General features: G+C 33.0%; 1 protein-coding gene across 1 annotated transcript in view; it reads left to right on the top strand.

The window, feature by feature from the left end:
* Positions 1-11205, top strand: part of LOC129231310 (acyl-protein thioesterase 2-like) — a 46079-nt gene extending 34874 nt beyond the window's left edge. Inside the window, exons 6-8 of the mRNA XM_054865599.1 lie at positions 1454-1629; positions 1721-1885; positions 6352-11205. Coding sequence (XP_054721574.1) covers positions 1454-1629; positions 1721-1885; positions 6352-6396 — 386 coding nt within the window. The 3' untranslated portion in view covers positions 6397-11205. The remainder of the gene's footprint in view (positions 1-1453; positions 1630-1720; positions 1886-6351) is intronic.
* Positions 11206-13759: the final 2554 nt, after the last annotated feature.

Here is a 13759-nt window from a genome sequence, read left to right as displayed (position 1 = left end):
TTGACTGCCTGGTTATCACACCCAGAATCTGCAGCTTCGTCCTTGTTGCGGATTCATCAATCTGGAATAATGAATAACTGAGCTGGAAGCAGATGTCATCTCACTGAAGCTGAGAGTGCTAACAAATAGGTAAATGAAGTAAATTTATCTCACTAACAGGTCTACAGCCATAGTGCTGTTCAACTTGTAAATTGAAGGCAAAACTTAGGTATTAAGCAGTAAGTTATCACCCCTAAGCTAGGGCTAAAGCAGAACTACATGCAATATGCCAACAGCTGCATTATCACATCCAGAGACTGCATTTTTGTCCTCACTGGTGAGATAAATTTTTATCTACCTGTTTGTTGGCACTCTAAGCTTAAATGAGATGACATTTGCTTTAGCTTGGTTATTCACTGTTCCAGACTAATGAGTTCACAACAAGGTTGTAACTGCAGTCCCTGGATATGATAACAAGGCTGTCGGTATATTGCATGTAGCTCTGCTTTATGGCTGAAGGGTGCTTGATACCCAAACTTGGCCTTTAATTTAAGAGTTGAACCGCACCATAGTTGCAGGCTCTCTGGTGTGATGAATTTACTTTATCTAGCAGTTTATTTGCACCCTCAGCTTTTCAATAAGATGAATCTGCCTCTAACTCAATTATTCACTATTTCAGACTGATGAGTTCACAACAAGGACGTAACTGCAGTCTCTTTATGTGATAACTAGGCTGTCTGTACATTGCAAGTACTAAATGACATGTATTATTATGTTTTCATTGCCTTGAATTTATGAATAAATACACCCGCAAAAAATAGTGATATGATACTGAAATGTTTAAAATTAATATGCACTACTGGAAATATTCTGGAATTTTAGATCACCAGACCAGTAGATATCTTGACATACTGCCAATGTTCAATGTGATCAACTTTGGTCACATGGCATGCATCCTAACGATATAATCCAGTTCCCTCTTTAAATGTTCACTAACATGTTTTCTTCATTGTCCATTACAGCAGTAGTGATAAGTTTCTATGCACCAGAAAAATAGAACCATGTCAAGATTTTCATTAAAAAATGCTCACAAATTATGGAAACACAATTTGTCAAGGATTTTGAGTTCTAGAACATATATACTTACTAATAGTTATGGATTAGACATAATTTTTTGCATTTTGGTAGTTTTTACACTCTTACATGTCTATCCTGATTTTTTCCAAAGGAGCATTAGCTAAATTGTCCTTTGGTTTTCAACATTTAGAAATCATAGTAGAATGCAGAATTATTCTGTGAGATGATTCTTGATGTAAAATTTGAAATAAAAGGACTTTAAACCAATAAATACATTTAAAGTTAAGAAAGAAGTTTTGTAAAAAGTATGTTATGTGCTTTCTCTTCTCAGACATTGTTACAGTATGGAAAGTATTGAAGATTATTGGGTTTCATGGCTTTAATTATTATTTCACAGTTATTCAAATGATTGCTGAAGAAGAAGAAAAAGGAATTCCTTCTGATAGAATCATCTTAGGTGGTTTTTCTCAAGGTGGAGCCCTTGCAATATATTCAGCTTTAAGCTATCCCAAGCCATTAGCTGGTGTTGTTGCTTTAAGTTGTTGGCTTCCTCTCTTTAGGCAATTTCCATCTGTAAGTTTTTTTTGTTTTTGCTTGCTTTGTTAATTTAAGCGCATATTGCAGAAAATTCGATTTAAGTATTAATGGATTTTTCACTTTCAAGGCAGTTGTTGGAAACAAGGAAGTCCCTGTTCTTCAGTGTCATGGTGAATTGGACAGCGTAGTTCCATATAAATGGGGTAAAATGACCCATGAACTCCTTAAAACTTTCATGCCGAATGTGGAGCTTAAAACCTATAAAAGCTTATTGCATACGTCTTGTGAAGAGGTAGGTAATTTATTTACTATGTATATTAGTTTCTTACATGATTATGAAAATTATGCCTGTATATATACAGGTAGTTATCAAAATAATGGAAACACCTGTGAATAAAAGTGACATTTTTGAATGCGCTTCGTAAGCAATAAAGAATAAAACTAGGTGTCTGATTTTTTTTATAAAGAGCAATGAATGTATTCTGGTTGTATGTGGTGGCTTAATTGAAATTGTGGAAGGCTTGGATTTTTTTCAAGCGCTCAAAATGTCGGACCTCTCAAAATTTAAAGGAAATCAAATTTTTGGAGCATGTCTAGCTGGAGCAAATGTAACTGAAACATCTCAACTTTTTGGTGTTTCTAGAGGTGCAGTATCTAAAGTCATGTCATCATACACACAATGCGGTAAGACAAGCTCAGTAAAGGAAAATAGTGGGCAGAAAGAAAAGCTCAGTGAAAGTAGTAAAGGGGTATTGAAGCGGATTGTAAGGTCCAAACAACAGCAACAAAAGTGACCACAAAATGAAATCACCACTTTATTCACCAGTGTGAGTTATTACAGTTAGAAGGCACCTTTATAAACCAAACATTTACTTAAGAATAGCGATTCCCAAAACACCTGTCATAAAAGTTAATGCTAAAACGTCGTTTACAGTATTGCCTCACTTACAAATCCTGGTTGATTGATGAGTAGAAGAGAGTAACATGGTCTGACAAAATGTCTTGAGCACTTTTTCCTACTACGGGACGGGTACGAGTTTGGAAGACACCAACACAAGCATATGATCGTGATTCTCTCCTTCCAACGGTCAAGCATTGATTAGGATCTGTCAATGATATGGGCAGTCAAGTTGTGTGTTTTCGCTGGACCGGTCATAACCCTAAAAAGAAGGATCACTTGGGAGAAGTATAGACACCTGACCAGATCCATCCTATGATGCAAACTTTGTGTCCTGAAGAAGATGGAGTTTTCCTAGCTGATAATGCGAGACTTGTCCAATCGTGGTTTGATGAACACGAGGGTGAATTTCAACATCTGCCTTGGTCAGCACTGTCACCTGACCTTATTATAATTGAACCGTTATGGTCTATTTCCGAGCAATCGATATCCTACGCTAACATCTCTCCCAGAGCTTTCACAATATCTCCATGAAGAATGGTACAAAATTCCTCTGAACACTATTCAAGACTTTTATGAACCAATTTCTTGGCGAATCCAAGCTGTATTGCATGTCAAAGGTGTTCCTACACCATACAAATAAAGAATTCTTTATAAATCTCAAGTGTTTCCATTATTTTGATAACTACCTGTATGTATAGGGAGTAAGTTGTAGGTAAATTGATATCAAATTTAATTTGTATCTGTAATTAACCTGTTCAGGATGGTAGCCCGCAGAAGATAGCGCTCCCTCAGGACGGCAGCTGTTACACGCGGACTGTGTACAGGCTGGGGCAATTTCTCCCGCTAAGCCTGATACGCAATTTTGGAAGTTTCGCATCACATAATAATGGATAAAATGTACACATTATGTAGAAATGAAACCATTTTTTAATATATGATAAACTATATCATAAATTTAATCATAATAAAAAAATTTGATGAGAATAATTGATATTTAACAATAAAAATACAAAATGTATTGTTTTTTACTATAACTAAAAGTACCAAAGTTAAACAATATATTTTGTACAAAACAGAAAAAATATTTGTGCTTAATATTATGAAATACTTCAAGAATATTGTAACAATTAATATTTTAAAGCCACATGAAAAATTTCTTTGCACTGATCAATGTGCATTGAGCATTTTAGACTCATAGGTAGTGTTACAACTTTTATTGTGCTTTAAGCAAACTCTACATCTCCATCTAAGGTCTTTGCCTTCTTTTTCAGCGCATGATTTTAGAATGTAACTACTATATGAAGAACTCCAATAAAAATAATTTATATTTGTTTCAATGTTGCCCGAAAGATCCATAGATGGATCAGTCCTAAATTGAGATATTTCCTCGGAAGGATAAAGTGTTCACCATGGCTGCACAAATGAATATAACAGTAAAACCCCTTGCTAGAATATCTCCCATTAAATCCCATTATAAATGTTTTAATGTTTAGCCAGTTTAAAATTAATATAGGTTTCTCTTTTCACTTGCTAGCACAAATTTATATTTTCTTTCACGAAATCCAATAAATCAGACACTTGATGAACCCCATTCTGACGTCAGAGAGAGAAATACTAATGTTCGAGCCCAATCATTTGAACGGAACATAGATAAGGAAAGCCATCTGATAGTAAACACTTCGTTTCGAGAGAAACCATGACACAAACTCCCGTTGTAGCGTCTTTCATCTCTGAAGAGCATCTAGTGCTAACGCAGAAATGCGTAGTTTATGCCGAACATGTTAAAGCAGTTTTGTTATTTTTCCACCCTATAATTATATTTTGAAAAAAAAAAAAATGCTTACAGTGGCTGCTGCCTTACATTGCTGTATGCAATATAAGGACATATAATTTCAATCCCAATAAGATTCTTCTCTGTTTTAAAACTCCAAAGAATTTTATTATAGTATTTTATAACTCATAATGAAGTTGATTTTAGATGAAGTAAAAAACTTAATGTGTCAATTTTTATAAAAAAAAAGTTTTTAAAATGTATTCCAACAATCAATTATCTATGCTTTTACTAATTATTTGCTTATTTTTTGACAAACTTTGTTACTGATTGAAAAAAAAAAAAGTAAGTGCGCACATCAAGAGTTTTTATTAATGGCAGAAGTAAGATTTTACTCTTGTGATTCATGTGACAGTTACATTTCATCACTTAGTATTTAAAAAAATAGGGAAGGGGGGGTCCATGACCTTTCCCCCTGGATCCGTGCTTGAGGAAAGCCCAGTTGTTCATTTTTTGTACCTAATTAAACAAACTTATTAGAATTATATTTTTAAAGTTCATGAAATCTAAAGTAGTGGGAGACAAAAAAATCTATTTCTGAAATAAAACGTTTATTTGTGTGCTTATTATAAAGTCAAATTCATTAGAACATTTTATTTCAATTGCCTGTTAAGATTAACCCAAATTCAAATCGTAAGATAAAATATTTCTGCTTTATAATGTGTCACTGTGTAGAAGAATGAAAGATTGAGTGCATTCTATTATGGTTTTCAAGATTGAATTTGAAACGTTCGATCACACACTTCAAAAATCAAGCTTATAAATTATATTTAAGTTTTCAAAAATTAATATTTGTTGTTCTTAAAAATGTCCTAAAATTTTACCGAAATTGTGTCCTTAAATTTTTGAAATCACCACTCCAATCCCTGTTATTTAAAAGTATCCTAAAAGCAAAATATTTTAATGTTTTATTTCATATGCATCTTTAAATTGATGTAAATTTAATTGAATCATTTTTATCTGATAAGGTCTGAGTAAGGAATATTCATGAGAAGTCTTGTTTTTGAAATTAAAATACAAATATTTAGTCATCTGTCATCACACTATTATTTCAGTATTAATGAATTCTCATTTTATTATTTTCAATTATATTTTTTTTCTGTGATGATGACTATCAGATTATTAATGTTCTAATACATCTAGCATTGCTCACTCATTGCTTATTTAGCTTACAGGTAAACACAGGATTTTTTTTCCTAGAATTTGGAGTGGCAACTCTGTTAGGATTATATGCATTGGCATTAAAGTTGGTTTTATGTCATGTATTGATAGTGTTTTGGTGAAGCTATATATAGTACAATTAATGTGTTTGGATTTTTTTTAAATATTAGTTTTGGGTAAAATTGTAAAGATAAATGAATCTATTATTTCAGAAAGGGCGTAAGTACTAGGGGAATCCATTAGACTTACGCCCTTTCTAAAAAAATCAATACAAATGTAAGTTGATTAATAACCAAAGTTTCTCAAATTTTTAAAGTCTAAAAAATTCAATTCAAACTAAAAAAAAAAACTTTTTAAAGTAAAAAAAAAATTTTTTTGATTAAAAAAAATGGTGCTTTAAAACTTTGATTATATTGTGACTTAAATTTTTCCACTTATGTTATTTGTTTAATGTTATCAATCACTTTGTGCTGTTACTCTTGATCAGTACATATTTCTTAAAACTTACTGTCCATAAATGGGTTAATTTATGAATTTACTCACTCCATATGATACAAGACAAAGGAACCTGCAATCCTAAACTCTGCCTCCCTTGTTCTAAGAATATATTAAGATATTGCTGTTTCCAAACCAATGTGTAATAGGAGTAACATTATGTTCAGTCCTCGACCATGATGTTCATACAGGGTTAAGTACCTAATTAAGAAACAAAAAAATGTTGTACTGTTCAGGGTTGTATAAATGCATTTAAAATGTTCTTTTAGAAAACAGCTTGTGAAAATTTTCTGTCCATTTTTAAAAACTTGTTTCTTTTATATGATGTATTGAAATGTTAATGTAAAGCCTTTTTTTAAATTTTATTTAGGAGATGAAAGATATGACTACTTTCTTGGAAAAAGTAATACCTTAATTCTACCTGCAGATGTATTTATTCATAATTTCATTTAACCACATTTTTGCATGAACTTCATACTAGTTTAATGCTTTTCCTGATTCACATGTGAAAACAAGCTATTTAGTTATGATTGATGACTCTGAGTGTGCTACTTCAGAAAAGATTGACTAGTTAAATGCTATTTTTCTTTTACTCTTTGTAATTGAATAACTTTGTGGAATAATCATGGTTTATAGTTGGAAGCTTTGAAGAAACATTTGTGTGTTAACTTAGATTTGTTAAATTTAGCACTTTAATAAGCGTTTGTCTTAAACGTTAAGTGCACTATAAATATATTTATTTGTTCATTAGTTTTTCTATCTTTTAAAACCATTTTCAACCACTTTTATATTTATTTTCTATTTTGAAGTTGCAATAACAAGTACAATCTTTTCTTGTATGCATTCCATAATATTTAATTATTTTTTGCATATCATACAACTTTATCAGTAAGACACAGCTTAATTTTCAAATGAGTCTATAATGTCCCCCACCCCCTTTCTTTTGTACTTTTCTTTTTTTAGTCTTTCATTCTCATACGTTTTAAAAATATTTATTGATCCCTTTGATGAGTAAGGAAAATTGTTTTATGGCGATTTATCTGTGCTTCATTTATTTTACTATATATATATATATATATATATATATATATATATATATATTGAAACAAAAACGTAACGGAAAATTAAGCAAAGAATAAACAATTTTCACATGTGGTGCATTTAGACCAATATATTTCTGAATCTTAAAAGTTTTTGAAACTAAACATCCTCCATTTAGTAAGTTTTAGACCTTAGTTAGGTTAAGGGCAAACAACATCAGATCTGCCGACACCGGGCCAAGCAATCATCGCGATCACCAATGATTCCATTGCTTTCCTTAATGAAAAGATCTGAGCTAATCGAAAGGTTACGAGACCCATGAAATCGGTAACGAGCTCAGCCTGAGTAAAGGAACGATTCACGCCATCATCCACAAAGATCATTCCAGGAAAACCAGACGAATCGAAACAAATTTCCCGTTGGGAAGTTTTGGAGTGCTCCCATATAGTCCGGTCTTGTCACAATGTGACTTCCACATCTTTGGGCTATTAAGAGAACATTACAGGGGAAACGTTTCCATTCGAATGACAAAGTGAAGGAAGCCATGCAGGACTTCCTCAGGAATCAGCCCCAATCTTTCTACAGCAAAGGCATTGACATGCTGCCGCAGCGCTGGGACCTGTGCGTCAATGCCCATGGCGATTTCTTTTGATTTACATTAAAAGTATTATTTTTATTCAACTTGTTCACTTTTCATTTGGGCAACCTTTATACGAAACATATGTTTCTCCTCAATGCCAAACACTTTTATGGATGCAAGATGAAAAGTTCTCGGCCTGACAATGAAAGACTGCTGTTTTCAGTTTAAAATTGATTTTATTTTTCTACATAATATCCCTTGAGTTTAGCAAACTCAGTCCAGCATTTCTCTAACAATAGTATTCCTTCCCGAAAGTAAGAGTCTTATAGGCTGAGAAAATATTCATCTCCTTCCCTCTCAAGCCCTATCCAGAAATAAATTTCTTCAAGTTTCTTAGCAAATGGACCAGAAGCAGTCCGCAGTTTACCTATCGCCAACGCACCCTTGCAAACTGGTACGTTATCCTGATAAAAGATTAATTTCTTCTGCTGCAAGTCAGGCCTCTTCTCCAGAATTTTGGCATCCCGCTGGTTAAGAAGATTAGAGTAATATTTGACTGTAATTGCTTTGCCCTTCTCTAGGCAATCAATTAACAGGATCCCTTTTGCAACCCAAAACATGTTGCTTGAATCCTTTTCAACAGATGGATCGACTTCTCTCTTTTCTTCGCTGAACGCCGGCTTCCACTCTTTTGATTGTTGTTTCGCTTCTGGAGTGCAGTAGTGAACCCATGTCTCATCCATGGTGACACATTGCTGTACAAAAATGCTCCGATCTCGATCGAAACAACCCAAACATTACTGCAAAAATCTGATTTTAATCAGCATTCAGTAAATGCGGCATCCATCTTGCGCCTAGCTTTTGCACCCCCATTTCTTTGTACAAAATGTTTCATACTTTTTCTTCCAATATCCTCACAGCCTGCTGCTCAGAAGAAGTCAAGCAGTTTTATGTAATTTTTTGCTAAATCGTTTTCAATTTAAAATGGAATGAAGTTCTTTCCCATAGTATTACCATCATTTTTATTTATTTATTTTTTTGTGTGTGACAAATTTGAATTTTCAATGCTGACAATAAAGAATCAATAAGGTATGAAAACAATTCATGTTATTTGTATCAGTAGCGCTCAATGGTAACTTTTTTATGATGTGTATGCAAAATTTAATCATTATTTATTTTTTTTTTTGATATCCTATAAATCATATATTTTTTCAAAATGTGTCCTATATTTTTTAAAAAAGATGTCCTATATTTTGTCGGTTGCTTTGATCCCTGCATTTAGTTTTTACATCGCAAAGATTTTATTAACAAAAGAATCAATTATTTTAAAATTCTTTTATTTACTTATTCATTGGGCTCTAACTTTTTGGTCATCAAAACTAATATAAAGCTACTCTTCAGGTAAACACAAGCCCTTTTACTCTTAAAATTCCGTACAGAATGCTCCTCTCATTTTGTTTTATGATTAAGTACACTAAGAATTTAAGAATATGATTTGAATTTATAATCATATTTTAATGAATATGTACATTAGAATTAAAAGATGCTAATGTATTGAAGTAAATCCATTATAGAATGTTTTTAAGTTATTTTTGCATTATTTGTTTCTAAAATGTTTATAATAGATATATATACACCTGCATATTCAATTCTGGCAAATTTATGTGCACAATATTTAAGAACTTATATTTATTATACATATGTTATAATTAAGATCAAAAGAAAAAAAAAACAGGAAGTAAAGAAAATAATTTTTAATGAGAAATTTAGTTTGGAATTATGTTGTTTCAAAAGCTTTTTAAAATAGGGAATAAGTTTAGTAAAATAGACAAGTTCACAATAAAAAGATGAATATGTATTGCCTATGTAGTTTAAACCATTTTCTTTGCTGCTAAGTGTAGCCCCTGACTATACCAGAGAATATGTGACCTTGGAAATTTTTCATTGGGGGGAGGGGGCACTTGCCAAATACTATTTTTTTTTTTTTGCATTGTTTCGGTCATTTTCAGTTACTCAACTAATTACCATACTGACAAATGAGAATTCAGAAAAATTACCTCAGATGTTGAAATTAATTCATTTTCCCCTATACAGCTATTTTTGCTGCATTAAGGACATATATAATCTGTGGAATGATTTTTAACTGACATTTGTATGTCAAAGTTCTTAATCTATGTGTGCTTTCATTAAATAATATTTAAGCTTTCTATCCTTATTTTTATAAAGACATTTGAAGTTTAGAACTGTGACAGTTTATTTGTTAGTTTTAATTTATTAGAATGGACAATCAGTGGTTCATTAAGTTTGTAAATGTTCTAGTTAACTGTATTATGTAACTTCGTTAAAAGTTGTGCTATTATAATAGAGTGCAAAAAATCTGAGGTAATTAGTGCTGACACCAACCACCTTAGATTATCCGAAAATTTCTTAGCAATTACAATCTACATTATTAGAGGATAACAAAAAAATGTGAAAACCTTTTACTTACTTATACGAAGCAAAGGGAATGTTATGGCAGCGGAAATTTTTCCACCTAAATTTACAATTCAAATACCACATCTGTTTTTGCAAGTGTTCCAAGAAATCTGTATGTATTATTTACATGTGGACAACCAAAAAATCCAAAAGTCCTTCTATACCTGAGTTCATTTCAACTAGTTCTCTTATCTTTTATCTCTTGTTTTTGTCTGTTGTGAGACTTTTTGTCTCTTGTGCCTATCTCACACTAAGTGATGAGTGCTGGAGACACAGTCCTCTCAATTACTCTTTATTACTTAACTTATATACAGTTCAGAATGTTATATCATGACTGTCTTTCGACTTTCAGATTTGATCGCAATGCGCATTTAGCTAGTAAAATTTTGTTTAATAGGCTTTAGGATATGTGGTCTCCACCGCAGATCTTTTTCCTTTAGTCTAATAATGTACTGATAATTTCATAGTGCAAAAGAACTACATTTTTCTGCGGCCTTTCTTTTTTTAGACATCTAAAAATAAGATATAGATGTGGTTCCAAAAAATAATGATGCTCTATGAAGAAACAAAAGGAACTTCATTCTCTCCACAAATTGAAGGAGTTGAACTTTTGGATACCTCAAATTAGAGGAACCTCTAACTTTTGTGACTCAGATTTTCGGTACTCTAATGTATTTTATTTACACAAATCCAGTTTTAATTTTGGAAATGAATCAAGTTTGGAAACAAGCTTTTTTTTTTTTTTTTTTGCCAAAACTATATCAGGAACTTTATATAAATACTTTTTCATGTGCTAATTTTCAATGCATTTTTTAATACAAACTTTAAACTATTCATGGATACTATTGTGATATTATGTCACGGAAGAAAATGTTTTATGAACATTATTTCAAGGATATTTCAAAAAATTGTGTTTGAATTTTTTGCTGTGCTCTTTTTATGCTTTTTATAAGACTAGTACATATATTTTGTAAGTTATTTATTTACTGTAAGTTAGATACTTAAAGTTGCAGATCAAGATTAAGCATACATGCAGTTTATTTATCAAGAGTGAGAGATTGTTATTTTTTGTCTTTTAAATATGTTGTATACTATGCAAATATGATATAATAAATAATATTGCTAATATCCTGATTCTTTCTTTTTTGATTGAAAGTGAGTCTTCAAACTTTGCATTTATACATTCATCTTGAAAACAACTAATATGATAGAACCCCTTATTAAGATTAATTTTTTTTTTTTAAAGCGGGACAATGTAAATGGGGGCTTGATAGTTGACGCCTTCAATTTTCCTGAAACTTCCAGAATATTTTACTAGTATTGTAATAAGGAAAAGTGAAGTTTCTTTCCTCTCTAATTTGACTTGTTGGCTCTCGAGTGGATGTCAAAGTTTAGGGTCGCGAGAAAAAAGAGCCAAATATATGATTGCTTTGCTTCAAAAGCAATGAGTAAACTGAGCCAATTCTTTTGAATAAAAATACTACTTGATACTAGGTACATTCTAGTATAAAAATTTTGGTGATTAACTCATGGCTTTGAGGGCAAAGGTCAATTGAAAATGCAATTTTTTAAACTTTTTTTGCCTTGTTTGTGCCCAGATATCTGCAGAAGCCCTGAGTAACCCTCGGAAGTAAGTATATGATTAACTACTACTCAGAGTATAGAGAAGAGACCACCTAGAAGGGGTGATGGCACAGACTGCACCATCGAAATTTTTAGGGGGATTGTTTTGAGGGGTATTTTTCTCAGTTTTTGGAGGGGGGCTCTTGCTTTTGAGGGGGGGCTCCACGATATTGAGGGGTGCGCCCATGCCCTTAGTGGGTTGGGTACCCCTGGGTATGTGAACGATGCCACACGGACTAGAATAGCCAGATGTTATTCAAGGCCATGCGAGTAGAGGGGATTCTGTAAGTGACAGGCTGTCTTTTGAGAGTACGCAATATCTGGTAAATGGTTTGGTCTTGGAGATAAAAATCATAAGGACCATTTTTATAGAGAATTTTGAGATCTACAACTTTGGTCTGAGGTACTTTTCGATAAAACTTACCGTTTTTGAGAAAAATCCAAAAAACCTAAAATTTTGACCTTTGACCACGAATAACTTTTTTAGCGCACATGGTATCGACGGGGACTTTTGGCACTTTATTTGTAATGCTAAACCCAAGGTCTCTACAAAAATTTAGATTTCCCGGAATTTTTGTTATTTTCATTGTCTAAATTGACCGGACTAATTGTCTTCACTTCAGTTTAAGCGCAGATGGAGATGCGTTGCTGGCTTGAGTATGTATCTGTACGAGATCTATGTATGAGACCGTACGTATCTGTACATATCCGCAAATTCATTTTCACGCTTTGTGCGGCCTGTTCGTGCGTTATACGTACGGCGAATGCGGAAAGAGACGTAGCATGGCTTGCTTTTTCCGCATTCGCTGGCTGGTTTTATTCGTAGAGATCGTCTACGCATGTATAGAAGTTAGATTTTCTGAACTAATCAGTTTATTTTACATGCAGTTTCTATTTTTTTTTTTTTTTGCGTTCAGTTTTTTTTTTCTTAGGATTACGAAAAAAAAGAAGAAAAAACCAAAAACAAAAAATCGCAAGTTTTGTACACAATTTCGTAGCGTCGTAGTTTAAAGCTGTAGTTCGTAGAAACTACGATTTTTCCTAGCAGTTGGTATTGGTTATTATGATTTCAAGTCGTCAAAATGCACCGTATCTCTCTTAGAAGTTCTGAAACGTAACGCAGACACTCTGTATATTGTACATATACTGCTGAAAAAATTAGTGGAGTAAATGGTTTGAACAAAATTGCTCTAAATATTTTTCCGAAAGCTAATGTCAAAAAGAGCCACCATTTCTTTAGTAAGTAGAAAACATAGGAACAAATTTTCGTATTTCACACAGGCCTATTTTTTCACTCTCTAAGTGGTGAAATTAAACCGTTCGTGTTTTGGTAAAAAGGTGACTGGAAAATGCCATGACGACGTGATTTTCCTAAATCCAGGTTTTGGCGTATCGCATATCCTTCGGAGACCGAGGCAAACATAAAGTGTAGCAGACCATGTTGGAGAGGCAAGAATTGTCACAACAAGACTATAATCGATTCCAAGAAACTAGGAATGTGAGATGTCAACTAGAACAACATCGACCATTTGTTATCGCAGCAAATGACAATCGCTAAATTTCGGTTAACAGCTCGTCAAGACAAAAACAGATTATGCTACTGAGCTTGCCTTACATTATTTCTCTACACAGTCACCACACCGGTTCAGATATTTGTCCTTTTGCAGCACTAAATTAGAGATCCTCCTGTAGTAGAATTTTTTCGGCTGCCTGTGGAAACACCGTCGGACCTCGTTCTTGGCTTCTATCCTGCCAGAAACTTCTTCAGTGGACCAAAATCATAAAAATCACTAGGGGGCAAGGTTTGAACTGCAGTTGCATTTCCCTGTGAATTGCTGTAGATTTTTGTCCCTTGCTCCATACAAAACGAATAACACTTCGTTACTTATAAGCTGTTAACGTCTAAAGAACAACCATCATCTTAAATGACTGATAGCAGCTCTGCTCATCGGAGCAAAAAGCAGATACGGCTGGTATGGTTCTAGGAACGGTCACTGCTGGGAATGTATATGTTCACTTTGTATTCACAGCCGTATTTTGGCTAAAAAAAAAAATAGGC

Source organism: Uloborus diversus, chromosome 10 (genome assembly GCF_026930045.1).
Source record: "Uloborus diversus isolate 005 chromosome 10, Udiv.v.3.1, whole genome shotgun sequence".
In the NCBI taxonomy this organism is placed as follows: Eukaryota; Metazoa; Arthropoda; class Arachnida; order Araneae; family Uloboridae; genus Uloborus; species Uloborus diversus.
The sequence above is the reverse complement of the archived record's forward strand: the minus strand, read 5'-3'. Positions and strand labels throughout refer to the sequence as shown.